Source organism: Dasypus novemcinctus, chromosome 1, assembly GCF_030445035.2.
Source record: "Dasypus novemcinctus isolate mDasNov1 chromosome 1, mDasNov1.1.hap2, whole genome shotgun sequence".
NCBI lineage: Eukaryota > Metazoa > Chordata > Mammalia > Cingulata > Dasypodidae > Dasypus > Dasypus novemcinctus.
The window spans coordinates 20546199-20572972 of NC_080673.1; the positions used below are offsets into that span (position 1 = coordinate 20546199).

At 34.9% G+C, this 26774-nt stretch overlaps 1 protein-coding gene across 1 annotated transcript in view; it reads left to right on the plus strand.

Annotated features, from left to right (window-relative positions):
* The window catches only part of NEK1 (NIMA related kinase 1), a 250427-nt gene that overhangs the window by 173156 nt on the left and 50497 nt on the right, over nucleotides 1-26774 (plus strand). Inside the window, 6 exon segments of the mRNA XM_058309299.2 lie at nucleotides 7840-7971; nucleotides 9825-9890; nucleotides 9970-10198; nucleotides 17520-17585; nucleotides 17588-17671; nucleotides 26426-26602. Coding sequence (XP_058165282.1) covers nucleotides 7840-7971; nucleotides 9825-9890; nucleotides 9970-10198; nucleotides 17520-17585; nucleotides 17588-17671; nucleotides 26426-26602 — 754 coding nt within the window.

Consider the following 26774-nt stretch of genomic DNA (forward strand, 5'->3'; position numbering starts at 1 on the left):
TTTCATCTTAATTCCCCTACCCTACCCCCTTTTTTTTCCTCTTTACTATAGACATAGCATGAACAGGGCTTGGGCATGAAATAATTATTCTAATGTATCCTGTCTTCCCCAGGAATGTCCACTGATTGTCTCCTGATCCACTGGCCAAAATTCTACATACTTTATTTACATTATTATGCTATTTGAATGTTGTTTTTAATCCTGAGCCCCTTTCTTCCCCTTTCCTATGTTTCAGAATAACATCAATAGAGCAATATGAAATATAACTCTGCTAATTCATTACCTCTTCCCCAACAGAAAGTTGTATCAACCAAATTTGTTGTATGTAGAAGTAATTCACCTTCATAGTCCGAGTGAATGAATCCTTCTATGATCCATATGCCTTTCAAACTTAACCTGTATCTGGAAAATAGTTGTGAGACTACATGTGGTGGCATACATTCACAGAAGTTGGGAGGAATACATACACACAAGTTGGGAGGAATCTGCTTCTGTTCTCCTGGGGTTATATCTTCAGCACAAGAAATAGGAGCTTTCCAGCCTATGCTGAGTTATATAGTGAGGCAAGAATTATAAAAGGACAAATTGATACAAAACTCCCTGTGTGTTATTTTCAGTTAGGTTTTCTTATGGTAAGCATGCTACTCTCACACTTGTATTCAGCTATATTATGTCTATTGCAAACTTTAAGTACTTCCTCATAGATTTTAGTTTAATCTGTAATCCATTTTAGCATTCTACATAGCACATGTGGGTGGTTGGGATAGCAATATATTCATGATAAGTTTATGCTTTTTCCAGTACAGCCTTATTTTGAAAATGTGATTCACTATATAAAATTACCTAGAGGTATTTGATAATAACAGTTTGTGTGTCTTTGATTATATGATACCCCGTAGTCCTAGAGACTGGGTCACCTACTCCATATCTATTCCTATCAGTATATATGCATACCCCCTGTTTTGGCAGCAATCCTGTGTGGTCCACTTGCCACAGTGTCCCCTATATTCTCCCAAGGAAGGGTTGTGTCTTAGTTCACATTGTGATCGGCATTTGGGGCACTGGGTGTATCACATTTATCAGTAGGAATTGTTTCCTTCTAGACACTTAAAGCTTTCTCACTTGGATGAGTCAGAATATTATACCACCAACAATTCAAGTTAATCTTTCTCAGAGAACCCAAAGGTGGAGCTTTGTCATTACATTTCTTTCATAAAATCTGCATATTTCTTAGGAGTAGTCTCAGACAACATACCTGTGGAAGTCTGTGCCTTGGTTAGGTCAGAGACTATATTTTGAATAAAATGAGTTCCTTCTTTATTAGGCTTACCTTTATCCCATTTTTTGCATCTCACATAGAGGCCAATAGGACTTTTTCCGGAGGATACACGTACCGTTTTGGCCTTAACAAAATTGCACAAAATTTCTCTAGCTGATGGATGGGCAGATGATTCAAAGTAGGTCAACTGAATTCTCTCCCAGGGTTTGAAGTTTAAGCAGAATATTCTTGTCCTTAGCCTTGACATCCAGTCTCATCCACTTAAGAAGTCACATCATGAGATCAACTGAGAGCCCAGCTCCATGCACTATGTGACACTGGACTTAACATAGTTCTGAAGATCTATGCAAGATATGTTTATTTGGTGTCAAAGGATTCAAGAAGATTAAAGTGCACTGGGATTCCAATTAGGCTATGGACCTATATTTCAGGGCCAAATCTATGCATTAAATTAACTTTCCCCAAGCAACAGGAGGAGAGATTTCACAATTGGTGGTGGTAAAGAGGAGCACCACTGGAGGCCCTGTTAGATTTTATATTTAAACAAATGTATTTGTGTTTTACAAATTATATCAATTAGTGATTTAACTATGAACAACTGCTTTACATTCTTTTATTTATTACTGCCCAGCTGTACAGCTCCACAGTAGTATAGTTCTTTTTCCTCAGATGACAATTGGAGTCAGACTTCTCTACTACTAGGAACTTGCTCTAAGCCTCATTATACCCATCCAACACATGTTCAGAAGCATTCTTATACTTACTATTTAGTCTAAAAAAGCTCCTCTTAAAAATCTATACTCTCTGCTCTCTAAGCCATTTTTCCCTTTTAATGGTAGATCTGTCTTAGATAATTCTTGAATGCACAGAAATGACAGATTTTATGACTAAACTATTGAAAGATAATCCTAGTTTACAGTTAGGCATAACTTTGTGTCTCTTCATGTTCTTTCAGAAATATTTTTATGGCAGCAGCATTATACTGTGGTTGTGACCTTAGCTTTTGATGTACAACAGGCAAGCAACCCATTTTTATTTGGGGGAATTATTTCATTATGTGCAATTTTGGTAAGACTGTCAAACAAAGTGTCTTGTTTTGTCTAGCTGACGGCTAGGCAGGTGTTTCAAAGTAGGTCAGTTGAATTTTCTCCCAGGACTTGAGGTTTAAGCAAAATATTACAAGATTGGAAGTTGGATCTTATTTAATCCAATAACAGAACCTGATGAGACCATAAATTAGTTTCAGCTACCTAGATCCATGTAGCCACCTAGGTTCCTGCTCTTTTGGAGGGCTTCCCTTTGCTTCTTATGATCTTGCTGATAGTTCTTCCCCTCATATCCCCACTATCTTTCTCTGTGTGTGTCTGTCTGTCTGCCTCAAGTTAGTTTCTCTTGCTCTCAACCAAAGAGCATAAACTGATTCACTGTGTAAAATGCTTAGCATGGTGCCTGGTGAACAGTACACAGATGCAAACTTCGGGAATTCTGTAGATCATTATATTTCAGAGCTATGCAGAATGAAGTGTTTAGGCTCAGCTTAATATCCAGAAATGGACTTGTTATTTTACCAAGTAATTCCTTCAAAAGAAAGTCTATTATTATAATCCAGATGCAGTATAGGTGGTTTTCTTTGTCTCTCTTTATTGATCATTACTAACTCAGGAGTAGTTAACGTGATATTCAAAGGTGAAGTCAGGAGTATTAAGTTCCCTCAAATATTAATTAAAAATTTGATTGTATATACATGTTGGTGCATTTTTCTTCAGTAAGGGCACATATGTTTCAGTGGATTCTCAAAAGTACCTTTGACATAACAAAGATTGTAAAAATCACTGTCTAAATTATTCTAATTATTTGACAGTATATACCCAATTTTATATAATTTTCTTGACACATTCAATGGAAAAGTTGTAGTATTAAATACAATTTAAATATGGAGAATAATTTTCATGTGAATTAACAGGGTATTTTTTTTTAAACCCAAATGTAATAGTTTTGCCTTTCTTAGCCAGCATGTATGCGCAAACTGAAAATGGAACATAAAAGGAAGATACATACATATATATTCAATTTAAAACAAATAATTTCAGTGTATTTAAAAATTAAAATTCAGTGTGAAAAAGAGAATTAGGGAAATTCTTGGTTAGGTCAGATACTATATTTTAATGATTTCTTTCTTTATTGCATTTAGCTCTTTCTCGTGTGTTTTATTTCTACCTCTGTCTTTGTACCGTTCTTCAGACCTCCCATACACGTCTGTTCAGCTTCTTCCAGGATAGACACACTTGCCCCTCTGGCTACCTAAGTATGTTCCGTGCTTAGACATTCTTATAAAAGCTTTATAGCAATACTAATTTCAGGTCCAACTACTTATATATGTATTAGTTCTTCAGAGACAGAATTTTGAGAAGTTAAATACAAATTTGATAAAATTTGACCATGACATATCAGCAGGCTGGATAAAATTATTTACAAAGTTATTCTCTATATTCAGGATATAACATCAAACCATATAATAATATTTTCCTAATGTACATTAAATCCTTACTAAATAATTCAATATATAGAGATGAAATAGAATTCATATGAATCTTTGTCTCAAGAGTAGGTAAGCTGATAGTTTCATGTGTTTTATAAACCTGACTTCACTATTTGGTGAAATATTTAGTTTTGTCATTTAGTAGCACTGCTGGTTAATGTTTTTAGCAAATAGTAAAATTGACACATGAAATAGAAGCAGTTTTGCCGTGATAATTAAAAACCTTTTGTGGAGATGTAAACAATGTGGAAGGAAGTCTTCAGTGTACCAACCTGGTGAGAAAATGGGTAGGAAAAAAGCAAAAATTTTTTGCTTGACTTATATAAAACTTTTGGGTCAATGTCTTATTCCTGTTGCAATTTTTTGCTGCTGTTTAAATCTGTGATTGAGTTTTGAAAACCTATGCTTAGAATGAAATATGTATTCTAGCCTTACCTGGTGACCAGTTTTGTTTAAAGATATTGGTCTTTTTGTTTTGAAGGTATATATTTTTGTCTTCATGAGACTTAGTTTTTTCTTACTTTAGTTAATTTAAGTTTCCTGGTGATTTGTCATATTTGATCAAAAATTCTAAACTAAATACTCAAGCGATTTCTCTTTACAATTAAAAAGACATTATTATCACGTATCTTCAATCTTTTTTACATTGAACAGCCTCAAGGTTCTGGTTATAAAGAACTATCTGTGATATTTACACAGGCCAAACTTCTACTTATAAGATAGAGCTGTGTCTTACCTTGGTTTATAATGATGTTGCCACATCTCAATAGTTCCCCAGAACTGCCTTTACATTTCCAATAATTTAGTTTTGTTATTAAGAGATCCATAAGACTTACTCAGTTTGTCTGTTTGGCTTTGTCCTTTGGTTGCAATTTCATTCATCTGAATTTTTTTGCATATTCATTATTTTGAGTTCTTCTGATGTGTTTAGTTTATGTAACCTAGAGGAGAGAGTAGTAAACACTTGGATTACATAACATAAGCATTTACTGAAAGTTGCTGAAGATCATTATCAAGGTGCTAATAAATTTTTCTTAAGAATATCCTTGGCTCTAGATTGTATGTCCATCATTAGCCATACATATGGTGGCCAAACAGATCTTAATAAAATAGAATTTGAAATTTTAATAATATATGAAACGTGACAATTTCCTTCATGTAAAAAAAAAATTTTCTGTTGATTAAAAAAAGATTTGGTTCTGAAGTACAATGATGAATAATGTGAAGAGAATTTAATATAGATTTTTTCCAATTTTAAAGTAATCACAATCTGTCCTGAGTTTGATTATCTTTGGTCTCCTGCCCTGTTTAACTTAGAGCACCTTATCAATAAATAGATCTTTGTCTCTGTGATTTTGGATTTCTCTCAAGGTTGTGATTAATATTCAGTATATTTTACAAATTACTTATGACAGTAAGGTTAAGATAAAAGGTTTTCAATCCTTCCTTGTGACTTCTGCTGTTCTTTAACTGAGGTCAAATCTGCTAAATATTTCCTAGAGATTTTCAGATTTTTCTTAGCTGTATGACACAATTTCAGATAGTTGTGCCAATGTCTTTAAGTCGTATAAGGATGGATATTAATAAGAGTAAGAAAAAACTGAAAAAGGACTGTATATAAAAGAAATATAATGTAGCATGGGTGTATGGGTGGTTTTTCTTCTTTTACTAAGAGTTTCCTTAATATTCGTATTATAGACACCTCAATAATTTTAGAAATGACTTTTGAGATAATCTTTATAGGCATAAATAAAAATTTAATATAGGTTGAGAAGGGAAGCTGGTGCTATTCTTAAGTCAGCAAAATTGGTTAAATTCATGTTGTTTCTCCTATTTAATTATTCATGGAATTAAATTTTTCTTTTGATCATATTTTCTTTAAATCTCTAGTTTTCTTTGAATTTGTAATTATAATATTTGTTTTCCATGTTTCTGCTTCTTGTCAACTTCTGTATCCTAAAACCTCTTTATATAATGGTTAAATTTTAAACTCTTATCATGCACAGATGGGAGGTTATTGGTTTTTTCCTTCATTCTTGAGATCAGAAACTTGTTTTATAAGGGTTACTTCATTTCATCAGGGACTAAAACCAGACTTTTGATGTTTAAGCCAAATAACCATATTTGTAATATAAACTAAATAAATATTTGCCCAACTATAATTGCTGCCATTGTTGGGCACATAGCTGTGTACTTTATGTACATTATCTCATTTAATCCCTATCACCACAAGACAACAGGTTCACAATTCTCGTTTCAGAGAGGAAAAATCTGAGATTCTGAGAGGATAAGAAACTTGATGAAACATCACATTACTAGTAAGTGAGAGCTTGGGGATTTGAGTGCAGAACCTAGGCAACTGTATTTTATGACCTCTGTGAACAATGAATTACTATACTATGAAGTATGCTCTGACCATCCCCTACCCACCCCTCCTGGCTTTATACAAGTAGTTCTGTCTCTGGTTTTGTTTTGTTTTATTCTTTTTTACTCCAGATAATTTAGTACACCTCTCTTTACTTTTATATCTCTGAAACATCCTCATTGATTTATGTGTCTCCCTTTCCCTCCTACTTTGTAATCCTTTGAGGGAAAGCATTATGTCTTACTCATTTTGGTTATCCATTAGCTAGCACTGTTCTTGACACTTATTAGGTACTTAATATATCTTTGAGTAAGTTGATGAATTAATTTTTATCAGATATTGTGTATTTGTTGTCTCACAAAAATCTTGTCAGATTTACTTAACGAACTAACATAGATAATTTATTTTAGTAACTTATTATCAATGCAGTTCGTCAACATGACACGTGACAGAGAAGTAATGACTGATTTAAATAAAAATAGTAGAATTTGTAAGTCCAAATTAGTTTTTCCCTTGAAAGTAATCATTGAGGGATATAACATACTTGTTCTAAAGATGCTGTTCTTGTTCAGTACAAAGTAGGTGTTTTTATTTCTTCAAAATCTGTGGTACTTCCTTTTCTTGAATTTATCTAGAGTAATAAAACAATCATACAAAAGTTTCAAAATATTTCTATATAGTCCTTCAAGGAGATAATAACTATACTCAGTTGTGTAAACACTAGGTGTTTAAATCATTATCTGTTGTGACATCTTAAACATCAGTATACCTTTTTGATAATGTTAAAGTATGGAATTAAAGCAAAGTTTCCATCTTCTTTTGAACATAAAATATAAATAGTATATAATGAAACTCCAGAAGACTAAATAGAACATTATTATTTAGTTCATTATTCTTAAAAGATGCTAAATGAATATTGCTTATGAAATGTATACTCAACAAAATTTCTCATGTACTGATTTGAATAAAAAGTAAGAGTAGGGGGCAGAGTTCCTGCCATATTATTATTAGCATGCCTGTAAATGCCAATTTCTTATATTTATTAAAGGTTCAAAATCTTACTTCACATTGTTTGGAATCTAAGTGGCAAAATAAAAACAAACACATGTATGAAAATAAATGATATTTTCAGTGACGTAAATCTTCCTATTACTGATATGGATCATTACTTCCATTCTCATTTATGTTGACTTTTTATAATGAGGACTGTCTTAGGTTGAGTGATTGATGTTCAGACTTTGGGGTTGTACCATGACTTGTAGAAATTATAGTAGTATAAGATTTATGAGTAAGATTAATAAGATTAATACTTTTTTCTTCTCACCAAATGTTGTAATAAAATTAAAGGGAGAGGACTAATATTGATTCTTTCAGAAAGATTTGATTTTAGAATCATTTCATAAACCACTGATAATGCAATGGCAAGGAGTTACTTAGGACTATATGAAATATATGTTTACATGTGAGGCAAGGGGAGTTCTTCTTCATTCATTGTTCTATCCCCAGCCCTATCACAGTGTCTTACTTAAATAAATGAGGAGTGAAAAAATTACTTGTGGATTTATTGATACAAACAATGATCATATATATAGCATTTTATTTCTTCATGCAAATAGAAATTTTCCTATATGATTATATATAAATTCTTTATTGTAGTTGGTGGCTAAAGGAGTAAAGAATTCTGATGTGTCTCCACCTCTGGGACAACACGAAATAGGTGGCTCCCCAATGAAGCAACAAATAAGATCTGTTATTTCTATAACTTCAGCATTGAAAGAAGTGGGTTTGGTAAGTTTCCTAAAATTTAAACTCTTCAAAGTCAAGAGATTATTTAAAAGGAAATTAAATTTGATGAAATTTCATAAATTCCTAATTTTTCATTATTTTTTTTTTTTAGGAAAAAGTAACTTCCTAATATTTTTGTGTATGTGTTAGTCCAAATATTGGGACTTCACTGCCCATAGGTTCTACATCTAGGACCACCTCGTAGATAAAAATGTATGAAAATTGTTCTTTTTTGTTTTTTATTTTAATAGTATATTGAACAAATAAAATGCATAGAGAAATGTACCAAAAATAACAGAACATTTTTATACCCCATCTATTACAGTTACAAATGTTCACTTTTTAAAATATAACATCTCTTTGATACTTAAGTAACAAACTATAGGAATGAAGTCCCAGACATGTTTATCTTTGTTTGGATTTTTGTGGTATTGCAAATGTTAGGATGAGAACTCCATGTAATTACATTTAACTCTAATTATTTCTTGTATCCTCTACTTCTGAATCTTTATTATGCTATATGGATAGTGAAGCAAAGAAACAATGAAAAGTTTGAACTTGGAAATATGTGTCAGATATTTGTCTGAAGTGTGAAGATTGTTTGGGGGTTAAGAGAAATGGACTCATGTAGTACATCCTTGAATTCAACAGACGGCAAAATTTTACTGAAATTTTTTTCTTTCTGATAATTCATGCCAGTGTCGTTTGTTTGTTACATTACATAAAGTTTTTGGAGATAATGCTGATGAGGTTATTGGTACACGTAACGTTTTTTTGCAGCCTTAGTATTTATCTTAGATGAATACTGAGTAGGAAATTATAAGTTTCTTGGTCTCTCTCAAGAATGTCATAAAATAAACTACTGTTTTTCAAATAGGTTTAGTCTCTTTTCTTTCCAATAATGACTGTGTGTGCTACGTTGTTCACTTCAACTTTAGATACTTCTCCAGGGTTCCCTTCCTTGGTACCCAGCCTCACATCTCAAGTAAATGTTCTCTCTGCTTGTAGCAACTGCTAATTCCTCAATACTTTTCTGGGTAAAGTGTTCTTTGTCTCATTTACATGTGTTTCTTTAAAACTAACCTACGTAGTCTTTTGAATTTTCCTCAAATATAACAAAATTTGAGGTAATCCTTGTAACTAAGTGGTTTTTTCTTTCTGTGTTTTGTTGGTAAATGTAACTTACTTAAAACTTTAAAAAATTGCTCTGAGTGTTCTAGAGACCTTTGCTTCCATAGTTTTTATAACAACTAATTTCTTCTTTTTATGTATTTTTAAATTCTAGGTTGCCTAGATTGCTATGATTAGACTAATCAAAAGACAAAATTATATTATCTTTAGTTCAAATGACTCAGAACTCATTCTTATTACCCTCTTTGTCAAGGGAGAAAAGCCAATTCTCAATTACATTCAGTAGTATAGCTTAACAGGAATATATATACATGAAACTTAAAGACAGCTTCCAGATAATCCTTCCTGTCTTCAATTACTTTATCCATCAAAACTTCCCTAACTCTAATTATGAGAATATATAAACTAATTTTCTTTTTTTTCTACCATTGCCTGAAGAAATAACAGATAACAAAGAGGAAGAGGAGATGATTAAGTATGTAATTAGTAATCCAAAAATATGATAAATTGTTGAGAATTGGCCCTTCTGTATATTTAGTCTATTAGCTGATAATATTAAAATATTTCTCATTGCCGATAATGAAGGAAGCTGTATAGATATTTTACAGCCATAAAAAAATTTCACAAGGATTAATTTAATGAAACATAAGTAACAAAAACAGCAGATTTTTAAAGGTAGGTTTTTAAAATATTATTTCTTACTATGTAATGATCTTTGTTTAAAGGATGGAAGTTTAACTGATACCCAGGAAACCTCAGAAGAAATGCAAAAAACCAACAGTGCTATTTCAGTAGGTCCAATTTTCATTTTCTCTGTCAATCATTTTACATGATCCATATATATATTAAAATATAATATAATTGTTTCAGAGTAAGCGAGAAATATTACGTAGATTAAATAAAAATCTTAAAGCTCAAGAAGATGAAAAAGGAAAGCAGCTTTGCTCTGATACCAGTGAAATAATTAGTCATGAAAGTACCAAAGAGTATGATGAAGAGAAATTGGTGTCATGTGATCGTAAGAAGTGGGAGGCAGGAGGTCAACTTGTGATTCCACAAGATGAATTAACGCTGGATACATCTTTCTCTGCAACTGAAGGTATGTATAAAAATTATACCTTACTTTGGTCTAACACATATATAAATCTGTCGGGACTTGAAATGCCTCCCCCTGCCATATCCCGAGTAAAATGTGAAGAAAATGAAGAAAACTAGTTAGGCTTAAGAATAGTTAGGATTTTTATTACAAAAGTATATAGTGAGAAAAAGAAAACTGATAATACATATTTAAGTTGTTTTACTTTAACTCATACCATATTGGATTAATCTGTTATCAGAAATAATTATTGCTGAGAACCAGAGTAATTCGCTTTGATTAAATCTCAGAAAGGTCCCTTTTATGCATTTAGGAGGGGTATTAAGAAGATTTAGCTTAACAGTTCATTCAGTTACCAAATAATTATTGAACTCCTACTATATTTCATGCAATGTTCTAGGCACTGGAGATACAGCAATGTACAAAACAAAACATGTACTTGTTGGGCTTTCATTCTAAAAGGATAAGTCTAACCAACTAAATAATGTTTCAAGTAATTTTTTGATGAACTATTTTCATAGAATTCTTTCTTGCATTGGAAAAAAGCCCAGAGAATTTAATAACATTTATTTGGTTTATTAATTCAACAATTCTTTATTGATTGTCCTATGCCTTATACTCCTAAGCAGTGGGGTGCAATAATGGTTATGATACAGTCCCCTCCGCTTAAGGAGCTTAGGGTCTAGAAGAAAGGGAGGTAAGTGAACAGGCAATTCTAGTTGATAAATAATATACCAAGAATAGACTACAGTAACAATATGTATGAAAGCACAACTCAGCTTTGGGATGCCAAGGAAGCAATTTCTAGAAAAGTGATGTCCTAAAGGATAAGTAGTAGTTAACTAAACCAAAAGCTAAACAGAGTTTTAAGTAGATAATGACCAGAGCATGAGATGAGAGAACATGTGAAGCTCAGAAAATTAGATGTAACTCATACTTCAGCATGGTTGAATGCCTGAAAGTTCAGAATGCAAGAAAGAGAATGGCATGCAAGCAGCCTTGGAAAAGTTATGCAGGGCCATATCATGAAAGGTCCTATACATTGTTTCTGTCACAGAGTATGAGCTTTTTCTCTATGCAGAGGAGAGTCTTTAAAACAGAGGTCAGCAGTGGTTTTCTGTAAATGGTTAGGTAGTAAATATTTTAGGTTTTGCGTGCCATAAAGTCTGTGTTGCAGCATCTCAAGTCTGCCACTTTGTAGTATAAAAGTAGCAGCTGATGGAGTAAACACATTAGCATGGCTGAATTTACAATAAAATTTTATTTATGGACACTGAAATTTTAATTTCATATAATTTTCTTTATATCTTCTATTTCTTTCCTCAGACTTTCTGTTTTTCCCTTGCTGTCAAGTGCTTATGATTGCTTCCTGGAGCATTTATATAATTCTTTAAAAATCTTTTTCAAATACAACATTTTTGTGATGTTGATGCTATTGATTGTCTTCTCCATGGGGGTTAAGATTTTCCTTCTTCTTATGCTCAGTAATTTTGAATTGTATCCTAGACATTTTCAATATTGCCTTATAAGACTTTGTGTCTTATTAAAATCCTGTGGAGAATGTTGATTTTTTTATTTTAGCAGGCAATCAACCCAGTTAAGTTCAGGTCACAATTTCCTACCCTTCTTCTGCAGGCTGTGGTTCTAATATTAGTTCATTTTGTCAGTGCTATTTGAATTTATCCAGCATATGTCCCATGGTCTGGGACTTGGACATATCTTTGATATGCTGAATAGGATTAGATTCATGCATGTGCTGATAGGGGGCAAGTATGATAATAAATAGCTTTATGGAGTTTTCCTGAGTTCTTTTATCTTTACTATCTCCCTTTTTTTTTTTTTAATATTTTACTTACTTATTTCTCCCCACCCCCTCATTGTTTGAACTTGCTGTGTGCTGTCTTTAGTAGGAACCTCCAATGTGAGAGGGATGTGCCTAGTCTCTTGAGCCACCTCCATTCCCTGCTTTGTTGTGTCTCTCATTATGCTTTTTCTTCTTGTGTCTCTTGTGTTGCTTGCTGCGCCTGCCAGTCACATCAGCGTACTGTTTGCTCGTCTTCTTTAAGAGGTACCGGGAACCTCTGCTTCCTCCTTTGTTGTGTCTCTCATTATGTTTTCCTTCTTACGTCACTTGTTGCATCATCTTGTTATGTCAACTTGTCACACCTACTTGTCATGCCAGCTTGCTGTCTTGTTTAGGAGGCACTAGGAACTGAACCATGGACCTCCCATATGATGGGCCGGAGCTCAGTTGTCTGAGCCACATCCGCTTCCCTCTCCCTAGTGCCTTTTGGTTCCTTGGAGCTCCTCTTTTTAACCATCTGGCAGGAATGGTAATGTGTTAGTTACATTGCTTTTGTGCACTTGTAAACAAGTGGCCAACAATAGAGAAAAATAACAATGGCCTCACCCTGTAGACACCACATATTCATCAGACAGAAGGAAGCTTCCTTTCCCTCAGTTTTGTCTCTGTAACTAACTGCTGTTCCCACAACCTTAGAATTGTGTGGGGTGTGGGCTGCAAGAGGATGGGGTGGGGGGAAAGAAGAAAAACCTGGGAGTTTCTGCATGCTCTAGTATTAGGTATTTTTTCCCATAAAGGGCTTCTCCTAGAGTATTCTGCATCCCATACCCACTTCTGCATTTCCAGTATGTTGTTCTGACTGGGAGATGTGGGAGGACGGAAAAATTATAGAACGTACCATCAGTTCAGTAGTTCTTTAAATTCGGGTCTTCTTTCCAATCTGCCTGCTACTGTGTACTTTTCTAAATTCTCAAATAGCTGCTTCATGCATTTTTGTCCTGATTTGTATAGCTGTCTTCAGAAGGGGACACCAGGTAATGTGTGCTTAGTGTGTTTTACCTGGAGTTAGAACCGCTATCTTTTAAAGAAATTTAAATAATAACAGAAAAGTAGTTAACATTTATTGTTCTCTTAATTTCTTTGTTTAGATTCATATTTTCATCTGGTATCATTTTCCTTCTAACAGATTTCTTTTAACATTTCTTACAATATAGATGATAGATTCTTTCATATTTTCTATACTAAAAAATTATTTTGCTTTCCTTTTTTTAAAGATATTTTCACTGGGTATAAAGGTATAGGCTGACAGTTTTTTCTTTCAGTGCTTTAAAGATGTTATTCCAGTATCTTCTCATTTGCATTGCTTTGATAAGAAATCTGGTTTCAACCTTATCTTTGTTCCTCTGTATATAGCACATCTTGTTTCTCTAGCTGTTTTTAAGATTTGTCTTAGTCACTCTGTATTAGTCAGGGTCCTCCAGGAAACAGAGCCCACTATGTGTATGTGTGTGTGTATATAAGTAAATAAATATTAGGAGATTATTATAAAGTTGGCTCACACAACCATGGGGATGGCACAACTGCATTCCTTAGGGAAAGCCACAAGTTGGGAACTCCAATGAAAATTTTGATGAGGATAGCTGGCTGAAGCAGAGATAGGCATTCTTCTTTCTGACTGCTGAAATCCTCACTTCTCCTTTTAAGGTCTTGAACTGACTGAATGAGACTTCTCTCGTTGCTGAAGGCAGTCTTTTTGTTGAGTATAGATGTAGTCAGCTGACCAGTAGTTTAAATCCACAAAATATCCTCACAGTAGCAAACAGGTCAATGCTTCCTTGACCAAACAACTGAACACCATTTACCAAACCAAGCTGATACATGAACTTAATCATCACAGTTTACCCCTTGTCAACTTGGCACCCTTACCCCTATCCTTAAACCATATTTAATCTTTGAATAAAAACAAAACCAGTTATACTTTTGCCTAACATGATTCAACTGCATATAATCAGAAACACACTGATCCTTTCGGCAGAGGAGGATGCAAGTTCTTGGGTAATATTTACTCTTAAACTTACTATCCTGTATCTTAATACTATGACATAAAGTTAATGCAACTTATGTTATAAGGGGATAAGATAGGGAACAAAACAAGTTATTTACTTTATAAAATATAAACATATTCTTAACAAAACAAGGAAGAACTGCTCATAACCATTATAGCCCTCATTTCAGCAGCTGGTCACATAGACATAGCTTGTATTTATAACTACTTTTCTTCTACTACCCTTTCCATAATGCTTTCCCCTCGCCAGCATTTCAGCTGGTTTTGGTTCTTTCACTGGTGGGGTGCAGACCTTCATTACTGAAGATTCTGGCCCAATCATAGTCCTGCCTGGATTGAGCTGTTGCATTTTCCACTGACTTTAATCACAGGGCATAGTAAAAGTAAGATATATCATCAGAAAGTTCCTGTATTCCAGGCCAACTCTTCTTTACCTCCATTGTGTATTAGTAGTCCTGTTTCCCTTTGGTAATCACCATCATTCACCCCAACCAGTACAATAATCGGTCTTTGCCTGCCGATTCAGAGACCCAAGGAGCCCAAAGTGGTTGGGTGGCAGCCTTAACTTCTAGTTAAGTGGAGTCATTTCTAGTGGAAATAGACCTCCTTTTGGAACTAAGACCTGTAAACCTGCAGAATTTGAGGTTGTAGGGACAGGAAGCAAAAATTTTTCTAGTGGATCACTAAAGGTAATAGTGGTGTCACTCCCATTTTGACTTTTTGATTCCTGGACCCGTGAATCCTCGCTATGGGAGAAGAAGCAACAAAGAATGGATGTCCATATATTGCATATACAGGCTTCTAGAGATTATTGCCCCAGCCATGCAAGGTATTGCCACCCAGTTAGGACCAAAATTGAAACTTCAATGACCATTGCACTATTCTATCAATCCAGCTACTTCTGATGATAACGTGGTAAGAACAATAATTCTGTGAATATATGCCCATTCAGAAAGGTCTCTCCACGTATGTCTGGCTTCCAGATCTCTTTGTCACCAATTTTCAAGTCATGTTCCTTCCAAGTACCTGACCATCCATCCAAACCACTTGCCACAGCCCATGAATTAGTATAAAAATACACTTCCAGCCATTTCTTCTTCCAAGCAAATGAACAGCTATGTGCACTGCTCAAAGTTTTGCCCTCTTGAATTTCACTTTATAACAATCCTTTGGGGTATCCCAGAAAGAGTCTGTAGTGCTCCAACTGTTTACTTTCGGGTGGTACCTGCTTCGTGTAGAACAGTTTGTAAACCAGGCCTGAGTATTTTCTTTCCCAGTCATCTGATTATAGGGAACTCCCTTAGAGGGCATAGCTGGTAATCATTATCAGTCATCCCAGCCAGTACAGTAAGTACTGTACAGTGCCCATTACAGTAGCTTGGGAAAGAAAAGGTAATGTGTCAGGTCTCATGGTAATTTGGGGCCTATGGTTAAGTTTCCTGTCTACTAATGCCCAGTAGCAGGTCAGAAGCTGTTTCTCAAAAGGATAGTAGTTATCTGTAAAGGATGGCAGAGTTTTCCTCCAAAATCTGAAGGTCTGTGCTTCTATAAATATTGTTGAGCTTTCTGCTACAACACAGTTTAGTTCCTTGGAAATAGTTTGATCTTTGAGTCTTGCTTTTAATATTTGTAAGATGGAACCCAAGGAAGCGAATTTGACTCAACTGATAGAGCATCTGCCTACCGTATGGTCTGTCTGACCCATGTGGTGAGCTGACCCACGCACAGTGCTGATGCACACAAGGAGTGCTGTGCCATGCAGGGGTATCCCCCACATAGGAGAGCCCCATGCACAAGAAGTGTGCCCCTGCAAGGAGAGCGCCCTGTGCAAAAAAAGCACAGCCTGCCCAGGAGTGGCATTGCACACACAGAGAGGTGACGTGGTAAGATGATGCAACAGAAAGGGACACAAATTGCCCGTGCTGCTGACAAGAATGCACGCGGACACAGAAGAAAACACAGCGACAACAGGGGCAGACAACAGAGGTGGGGGGAAGGGAAGAGAAATAAAAAAATAAATCTTAAAAAAAAAAAAAAAGGTGGAACCCAGAGCAACATTTAGTCTACAGCTAACCTTTCCCTTGTACTGAGTCAAAATCTTAAGTGAATTATAAGACTTTCTCTTTTGGGAATAGGAATTATTTCTAGCCCTGTGTGAACTGTGAATATTGTTCCCTCTATTCCTTTGAGGTCATATGTGCCAATCGGTACTCACCTAAAGGGGACCCTTTTTAGTTCTCCTGAATTTCTCTTTGTGTAACTTCCTACTCTTCAGTACTCTGTCCTGCAAACAAAGACTATCCACTTCGGTTTCAAGAGACACCAAGATCCGTTTCCTCAACTGAGAGCAGCTACTGACTCACTTGGCTTCTTCCCCTTCCTGTACTGAAGGTGTTAAAGTTCATTCTTTCAGCATTTATTAATTTATTCCAGTTCCATTTGTTAAAGAGTTGTTTCTTTAATAAGCCTCCTTTGTCTGACATCAGATGACAAAGTTTGGGTCTATTTCTAAGTTCTCTTTTAGTTTTAATCATAGTTTTAAAAAATTAATTCTCTCTTGGTAATCATTTGGGCAACTGAGTATTATTTCCTAACTTTCATGTTCTTATTTTCAGGAAACTGGTCCATAAAAATTTGTATCATTGTAAATGCTATTTATATATTACCATTTGAAGGTCTTCGTAATTTATATCACAAAACATTTGATATTCCTGGTAGATAGCTATATGTTTCATGTATCATTGCCAAGTATTCTAAGAGTCAAACGTCAATAGAAAATTTTCTTTATTTTGCTTTGCTAAATTTTATTAAAATGGTTTAACCAGAATTGCTATTGACAATCAAGAAAATGTCAATTGCCTGCTTACTTCTCCTCCCAGCCCCAGCCAGATGGCTCCCTCATCTGTTTGCTCATTGTTTTTGCTCATTGTCTGCTTGTTGTTTGTTTGTCCTCTTTAGGAGACACCAGGAATTGAACCTGGGACTTCCCATGTAGGAGGCCAGCCCTCAAGTTCTTACACCACATCGGCTCCCTTCAATTGCCTACTTTTGATATATAGTGTAAAATAAGAAAAAATTATCTTGGAAACACATTTCCCTGCTTTTTAATATATAATACTTATTTGTCTTAGGATTTGCTTTCTAGTCTCAGTTTTTAGAAACATAATATTAATTTGTGTTTTTTCTATTTTCATATTCCCCCAAATTAGATTTTAGTTCATATAATTACTCAGAAGTACTGCTGGTTATGGCTGCTTCTGTTCTTTCCCTTATTCATTCCCTGAAAGTATCTTTTTTTTAAGCATCATCATTGTATGCTTTTTGTGATACAAACTTTTTTTCTTATGAAGCACTCAATTGGATTGAAAGCCCCAGACCCAAAATCTGCTTTACAATGCAGTCTTATTATTATGGTCTACCATTAAAAATTATTCCTTTGTATGTTTTTCTTACAGAACATACAATGGGTGAGGTTATTAAATTAGATCCTAGTGGATCTCCAAGAAGAGCCTGGGGAAAAGCTCTACAGATTCTGTTCTAAAGATACTCGGAGAAGCTGAACTACAGCCTCAGACAGAGCTATTGGAAAACACAACTAATAGAACTGGTAAGCAGAAATTAGTTGTTTTCCGTACTAGAAATCTACGTTATTAAAAATAGAATTATATTTTAAGATGTTTTCATTTTAAGTGAATTATTTGTAATAGATTATCTTTTTTGTTATACTGTTTTTCTAATTAAATGAAGAATTACTGTATTTTCGTAAGAGTCATTGTCCCAAATGGGTCATCTTGAGTTTTGACTTCTTAGGACCGGTAGGGGACCCAAAAATAAAAGGGAAAAGAAATATATATGAGAAGAGTCTGAAAAGTAGAGCACTCAGAAAGATGTAATAGCTGAAAAAAGATATGAGAACAGTGCATCAACATGGATTGTGTGTGTGTATGTTTTTTAAATAATAATAAGCTTTATTTTTAGAGCAGTTTTAGTTTATGGAAAAATTACACAGAAAGTATAGGGAATTCCCAAATAACGTCCCCCCACACACACGCACAACATAGTTTCCCCTATTATTAACATTCTACATTAGTGTGGTATATTTGTTACAAATGATGAACCAATATTGAAACATGGCCACTAACCACACTCTATAGTTTACATTATGGTTTACATTTTGAGCTTTTCAGTTTTATAGGCTTTGACAAATGTATAATGTCATGTATCTGCCATGATATTATCATACAGAATAGTTTCACTGCCCTAAAAATGCCCTGTGTTACACCTATTCATCCCTCCTCTGCCTGTCTGAACCCCTGGCAACTGCTGTCTTTATATCAGTATTACAATTAACATTTATCCATTATCCATAGCACAAGATAATAAGTATGATAACAATCTACTTTGGTCCATGGTTTCACTACCCACTTATGTTTGTTCATTCCTCAGCCTTGAGGGATTTGGGATGATGTCCATTCTGACTGCTTCAGGCTGAGAGGGGACTTAAATATTATGGGGACAAATGAAGGAATTGTTTTGCTTGCAATTGTAGATTCTCCTTTTTTGGAAATGGCACTTGTCCATCATCCTCAGCATTTTGTTAGTTGTTCAGGGCAAGCCTGAAGAACGGGAGAGTAGGAGTTGGCCACAACTCTGCTAGGTTTTAGGCTCAACTGGCATATGAACAGTCTGAAGACTTAAGTCTCTGAGAAATATACTTAACATAGATAAGTATAGGTTCAAATAAAAGGAGTAGAAAAATCATGGCTAGGGGAATTATAAGTGAGTATAACTGTATTATATTGGCAAAATAGATTTTCATACATTCCCAAATACCCTGCTGAGGGAGGGTTGATTTCATGAGGCTGTCTTCCTTGCCTGTGGTGTCTGAATATCCTTAGAGCCCTCAGGAGCACTTTTTTTAAAAAAGATACTTAGATTGCATAAATGTTACATTAAAAATATAGGGGATTCCCATATGTCCTGCTCCCCACACCTCCTCCATTTTCCCACGTTGACAACATCCTTCATTAGTGAGGTATATTCATTGCAATTGGTGAACACATTTTGGAGCATTGCCATCAGTCGTGGATTAAAGTTTACATGGTAGTTTATGCTATCTCTCACCCAATGTAGGTTATGGCAAGATATATAATGGCCTGTGTCTGTCGTTGTAATGTCATTTAGGACAATCTCAGGAGCACTTTTGTTTGAGACTTTGTTTACTGTGGCAGTTTGTGAAATCTGCCTGAAACCTGCAAAAGCTTAACCTCCAGAATGACCTCCTGACTCACTTTGGAATCTCTTAGCCTTAAAAAAAAACAAACTTCTATTTTATTTAATATTTCCCCCTTTTGGTCAAGGTCTTTTTCCAAATGCATTGCCGATTAATACTTGATAATAGTCCCTCAGTGCCAGCAGTTTCATTCCCAGGAGTCATGTCCTGTGTTGGGCATGGTAATGAGTTTATTTGCAGAGTTTAATTTAGAGAGAGGCCATGTTTGAGTACCAAGGAGGTTTTAAGGGTATACTCCTTAGACATTAAGTATAATTAGACTAAGTTCCCTTTTTACAGGGATAAGGTTCTTAAATACAGACATTGAGATTGAGGACTTGTCATGTTGGCCTGTTTGCTTTTATTAATCATGATTTATATAATCCAGATTTTTGCCATTTTATTTGAGAAAGTAGCAGGACTTCCTCACGATGGAAGTTTAATATTTTGTTAGCAAATGTGTGGACCTCTTATCTGTCAAGAAAATATATCTATGACAAGAATACATTTATATCCCAAGAAAGTATGCTTTCAGTGCAGTTTTTCCCCATATATCACCCCACTATCAATCCTGTGTACTAGTGACATAACTTATAGATCCTGAAAGAATATTCTTATATTCGTATTATTAATCACAATCCTCATCCACCCCAGAGTTCACTGTGTGATACATTCCCCTGTTTTATCCTCTAGCTTTCCTTCTAGCAACATGGATGGCCCCCAGCTTTCCCTTTCAACCACGGTCACACATGTCATCACTGTTAATTACACTCACATTGCTGCTCTAGGACGGGCAGTATATATTTTGATGTGAATTGAGGAATTAGGTTGAATGAAAGATATCTGTTTGAGGTATGAAATATGGTCTACTAAACTTGGGGCGCAAGAATCGTAGTAAAGCAGGAGAAAAGCAGTCATGGTTCAGTAGTCGTCGGGTCCTGGTATTGCCGCTATTCACAAAGAGGTATGTCCATGTATAAAATAGTTTGAATTTAACAGCTTTTCAAGTGAAGAAGTAGAATGTAGTTTTTCTTAACACAAGATAATAACTATGTCACTCTTGTGCTATTTTTTCTCTATTTCTCTTTCTCTACCTCTCTTTTTCTCTCTTTCTCCTTATAGCTTAGGGTGAAACTCATATCTGAAGGTGGTGGAAAAATAAGCTAGGATGTGAGGCTATTCACATGTTCCTTACCAGAATTAGCCAGATACTAAAAATAGCCAGATGCTGATAAATATCCAGCAAAATGAACCTATATCCATATTTCTCAAATGAAAAAAAGGGGTTGCTATTTCCTTATCAAAGGTGAATCTTCTAGCCATTAATCATTCTAGTATTTTCTTTAAAAATAAAGGAAAAAAACAGTTGGACTAATGGAATACATAGAATTAATTGTTTGGAAAAAAGGCAAAAGTAGAAAGAATGTGCATTTATAAATAATTTGTCCACACTCTTGTATCAGGAAATTGTGCAGTTGTATGTCAAAACTTAGAAAAGAATTACTAACTTTATATTCTTACATATCATTCTGAGCCTTTTCTAAAAAATGTCTAGATTTTATTTAGGACAAAAATAACCTCTAAGCTAAGACATTTAAAAAAATAATCTCATAAATTTCACATTATTTTATAGCATATGCTCATTCCAATACAAACTATTATTTTTAAATCATTGGATTCTGACTCTTTTTATGTGAAGTTTTAATTGCTTTAAATATATTTAATTTAGTGTACAATATTTGAGCAAGGGATTTTCATTCTCTGTATTCATAATCCATCTGTTTACAATTGGAACTGAGAAGTAAAATTATTTTATGGTTGTCCTACTTTTTCTTTAAGTTGATTCACTATTTGCTACTAGTTGTAGGCACTATTATTTGTAAGACCATGAAGAGAAAAAAGACTGTTCTTGCTCTCAGAGGACAGACAAAAATGAAAACAAATAAATAATATTTTATGAAAGGGCAATGATAAAAAGTATGCATGAAATATAGAGGTAATGCAGAGATGTTTAAGTAAGTAATTTTATCTTGGATAGTCAAAAAAGCCTTTTCAGAGTTGAGATCTGCCCTCTTTTATTTTTTTCCCACATACATTTACTCAAAAGAAAATGCTCTGTATTGGGATTTTAAGACAAAGAAGTCACTGTTCTTACCATAAAAGAAATCATATGTGGCAAAGTCCATTTAGAATTGTTATCTGTAAAATGCTATAGGCCATAGACGACGAGGCTTTACTCTATCAATACTGTACAGTGTCATTAATAATGATAGCGCCTGTTTGGGTCAAGGAAAGCCATAGAGTGAATGACTTCAGCTAGGCCAAAAGAAAAAAAAAAAAAAAAAAGAGGTCGTTAGGTAAATAAGGGAGAGAAAGAAATTCCATAGGATGGGTATGGTATATGTAAAGATACCAAGGTTTGATTAATATGTTTTTGGGGGCAACTTCATGTCATAGAAAACTGAGAGTGGGGTTTGGTTCAATTTCTTGGCTCTATTCCTTGCCCAGTGACTATGGGCAATCTCCTCTGATTGACATCGTTTCTCCATTTGTAGAATGGGAATACTATTATCAAGAATTATTTTATGGAATAAATGAGTAAATCTAAAGAGCCTATGATGTTTTTAGTTTTCCAGTCTTTATGTCAGTGTCTCTTTAGTCACTTAGTTACTAGAAGTTTATTTTCTAATATAATGGATTCCTTAAGAATGGTTCATTGTGAATAGTATTCCCAGAATTTTTCACGTTCATAATAGTTTGCCTTAAGACTTTATTCTTGAAGGTCATTTTGTCTGCATATAAAGCCCTTGGCTTACATTTTCTTTCCTTGAGCTTTGTTAATATAACTTCGCTGTCTTTTGGCATAAAGCATCACCATCAGCCTGATGACAGTCTTATTTTCTTTCCCTTATAAGTGAGTTGGTCTTTTTTGCTTGGATATTAAAAGAGTATTTTTCTTTTTCCTTAAAGTCCAATATTTAAAATATATCCTGGTGTTCAGTTTATTTTTCTAGTACATAGTTTTCCTTTTAATAGCTGGTTTCTGGTCTTGCCCCCTTCCCCAATGCCACCCCTCCCCAATTACAAGAAATATTCCTGAATTAAAGTTTTTGTAGTTTTCTGTTCTCTTGCTTTCATTGTCTTGATGGGACTTTTACTTATGTGTATTTGGGATCTTATTTCCTTTTTTAATGTATATATCACTTTCCTTGAATCTTTTTTTTTTTTTTTTTTTTTTTTTATTTGTTTTTTTTTTTTTTTAATTTTTTTATTTTTTATTGACTTTGTAATAATATTACATTAAAAATATATATGTGAGGTCCCATTCAACCCCACCCCCCCACCCCCCCTCTCCCCCCCCCCCAACAACACTCGTTCCCATCATCATGACACATCCATTGGATTTGGTAAGTACATCTTTGGGCACCTCTGCACCTCATATACATTGGTTCACATCATGGCCCATACTCTCCTCTATTCCATCATGTAGGCCCTGTGAGGATTTACAATGTCCGGTGATTACCTCTGAAGCACCATCCAGGGCAGCTCCATGTCCCGAAGACGCCTCCACCTCTCATCTCTTCCTGCCTTTCCCCATACCCTTTGTCCATTATGTCCACTTTTCCCAATCCAATGCCACCTCTTCTATGTGGACACTGGATTGGTTGTGTCCATTGCACCTTTATGTCAAGAGGAGGCTCAGATTCCACCTGGATGCTGGATGCAATCCTCCCATTTTCAGTTGTAATCACTCTAGGCTCCATGGTGTGGTGGTTGTCCTTCTTCACCTCCATCTTAGCTGAGTGTGGGAAGTCCAATAAATCAGATTGTAGGTGCTGGAGTCTGTTGAGGCTCAGGATCTGGCTATCACATTGTCAGTCCAGAGATTCCTTGAATCTTTTTATCTTTTTTTTTCTTTTTTTAATTAAAACTCTTTCCTCCTGTTCATCTTCCATTTGCCATTAAGACATTATTTAGGCGGTGGACTTGGCCCAGTGGTTAGGGCGTCCGTCTACCACATGGGAGGTCCGCGGTTCAAACCCCGGGCCTCCTTGACCCATGTGGAGCTGGCCCATGCGCAGTGCTGATGCGCGCAAGGAGTGCCCTGCCACGCAGGGGTGTCCCCCATGTAGGGGAGCCCCATGCGCAAGGAGTGCGGCCCATAAGGAGAGCCTCCCAGTGCGAAAGAAAGTGCAGCCTGCCGCATACACAGAGAGCTGACACAGCAAGATGATGCAACAAAAAGAAACACAGATTCCCGTGCCGCTGACAACAACAGAAGCGGACAAAGAAGACACAGCAAATAGACACCAAGGACAGACAACCGGGGTGGAGGGAGGGGAGAGAAATAAATAAATAAATCTTAAAAAAAAAAAAGACATTATTTATTTTGTTTATGCGATCTAATTTTTTTTCTATTACTTGGCTGAGTTCTGTCATTTGCCTTGTTTCTGATTTATTTTCTCATTCTAATTTATATTGTTATATTAACTAAAAGAAGCTAAGAACATTAGAGAAGACATAATAGATATTTATTTTGAAATCATTTGTTATAATTTGTTTTGTGGTTTTCATTGTTTAAGTTAATGGTTCTCAACCATGGGTGATTTTGCCCCAGTGGACATTTGACAATGTCTGGAGAATATTTGGTTATTCCTTGGGAGGGTTCTGGTGGTATCTAGTGGGTGTAGGCCAGGGCTGCTGCTGAACATCCTGCAGCGCATAGTACAGCCCCCTGAGACAAAGGATGATCTGCTCTCAGAGTTGAAGCCCTCGCCAGTGGGCTTCTTAATCTTTTTTCTTGTAATAATTTTATGAGGAATTCAACCATGATCCTATTCTGTTATTCCTTTTTATATAAAGTTAGATTTGTTAAACTTTTAGGAGGGAGTGTTTGGTCAGGATAGCTTTTCTAACTTTACAGCTTAGAGCTCCCTCTTTTGCTATGTTTATGAAGTGTTAAAAAAAATTCTGGTCTATCGTTTCTGAGATCTTCTGGCTCTGCTCCTATCTCCCACTTTTCTCTTTTGCCACTCTTATTCTTCCACAGATCAGTATGGATTTTCCTCCCAGCAATTTCTCTTCAGTGTACGGCTTTGTTCTAGAAGGGGACTTTGGCTATTTTAAAGAATTCTTAGGAACCAGACTGCCCTAGCCCTTTCCATCTTTTCCATTGATCCCTTCATTTACCTGCAAATTGTAATGCACAAACACCAATTCCATTTTAGTTGCTGTTCTTAAATTTGACCTATCATGCTCTCTTGTGAGTGTTATTGTTTCTCTGCACTTTCTGTTACATATATGCTCTGACTCTGTAGCCTGAAGGCTGAAGGTGTTTTGTACCCACTCTTGTGTCCTTTGGGGATCATGAGGACACATTTTTACTAAGAGTTGGTTTAGATGATATTCATGGCTATTTGGTTTTTCTATCCTGGTTTTGTCTGTAAAATGTAAATTTTTGTTTTCTTTATTTCTATACTTTTTAGGTTAATTTCTTCTCATATAATATGTAGATTTTTATCACTATTATGGATATAATATTTTTCTATTTCTCTTTCTAAGTTATTGCTAACTGAGATGAAAGTTATTTTACATATATACTTAAATCATACATACATACATACGTAGCTTTATGTAAAATTTTGTATCTGGTCACCTTACCAAATGATTTTCTTAAACCCATTGAGATATTTTACTTGCATCTTCCACATATGTAGATTATATCATCAATGTTGAGAAATCAGTTTCTAATATTCTGATTATTTCATTTTCTTCTAATTGCATTTTTTAAACTCTGCAAACCATCTTTAATAACAGTGCTACAATTTGGTGTTTTTTTTCCTGATATCAATGAGCATGATTTTATAAAAGGAATGGCAGGACTGAATGAGCGAAAACACAGATATGACTTGTTTGAAGCAGTTTGTTGAAGAGGCTTGGTGAATGGAAGAGAGTAGCACCCTAACTTATTTTCTGTTGACTAGGAAGAAGTAAAGGATTCAACAACTTATAGATACCTACACACAATTTTTTTCTTCAGGAATTAACTGAAACAAGCGCAGGTTCTCCTAACCCATTGTTGAAATGGACTGCAATGCAAAAGCCCCTCTTAACTTTAGTGATAATGAATTGAAATTGAGACCAGTGATCAAGATTCACTGTTTTTCTCCAACCGTTTTAGCCATGGGTGTGCAAAAATATTTAGAGATTTGGATTTATGCAGGTCTTGTCATGCGAGTACAGTGTAAGAGCAAAGTAGGGACGTGAGAATGTATGCAAGAGAATGGACTTTTTAGGTGGATTTTAATGGGTATAAGGGAGAGAGAACAGGTGGTAGGATCAGTGCATTGAATGCACTAGTGGGATAAAAGGTTTTTAGAGTTGGAATACTAGAGGGAGTTAAGTGGAAAAATAGAATGAGACATTAGAGGTTGGGGTGCTTAACATTGAAAATTTTGAGGGGCTACAGGGATTAGAAATGGGAAGTTCTCTAGGATGTGACCATTGAAGTGGCTGAGGTAGGGTAAAGACGGATTCATTGGTGAATAATTCAAGAAAATGAGAGGCCTAAATATTAGATGGTTTATTAACGTAGATAAAGGAATCAACTAAAAGTTATGACAGAGTTAGTGTTGGAGGGATCTGACAGTGAGCTAGAAAGTAAAATTTTTAAGGAATGAATGGGAGCGACTCTTGTAGATAATTACAGTAAGTTGTTCTAAAATAAATCCATTCTCACCTGGTATTGATTAAAAGCCAATTTCAGAGCAATTAGAAGTAACTAGGAATGATAAGAAACAAAGTTAATAATTTAAAAAATAATCTCATGGGTATACATTAATTTCATGATAAGGAAGTAAACTATATATATCTGTCCTAGAAATTATTATATGTAGTTGAAATAAAACTTGACTAATATATCTTAACCATTTTTTAATTTTTAATATGTAACAGAGCTTAACAAGTAATCACCTATTATAATGATGTAGTTTTTGAAGTTTGTTCTAAATACTACTGTAGATAATTTTATAGATAAAATTCAAGTTGTTTTAAGAACATATCATAATTTTTCATTTTTTGTTTTTACAGGGATTTCTTCTGAAGGGGATACGTATGTACCCTTAATCGCTGGAGAAGCACAATGTATTTCACTTGAAATAAGCCCCTCAGCTACTGGTAATGTTGATTCTCCTGTTGAGACAAAAAGTTTCAAGTATAGGGCAGCATCACCACAGATGTCATTGAAACCAGAAGGGAATTTGGATGGTATGTTTTATTGGGTCAAATATAATAATATTTTTATTTCTTCTTCAATAGCAGAACTACTTAGCCAAATAATCAAAATATGTGTAGCATATGTTTGGGTAATTCATCTCAAATTAGGCTGTTTTTATCTTTTTGATTACTCTGACTTTCTGTTGCTACATATTATATCACC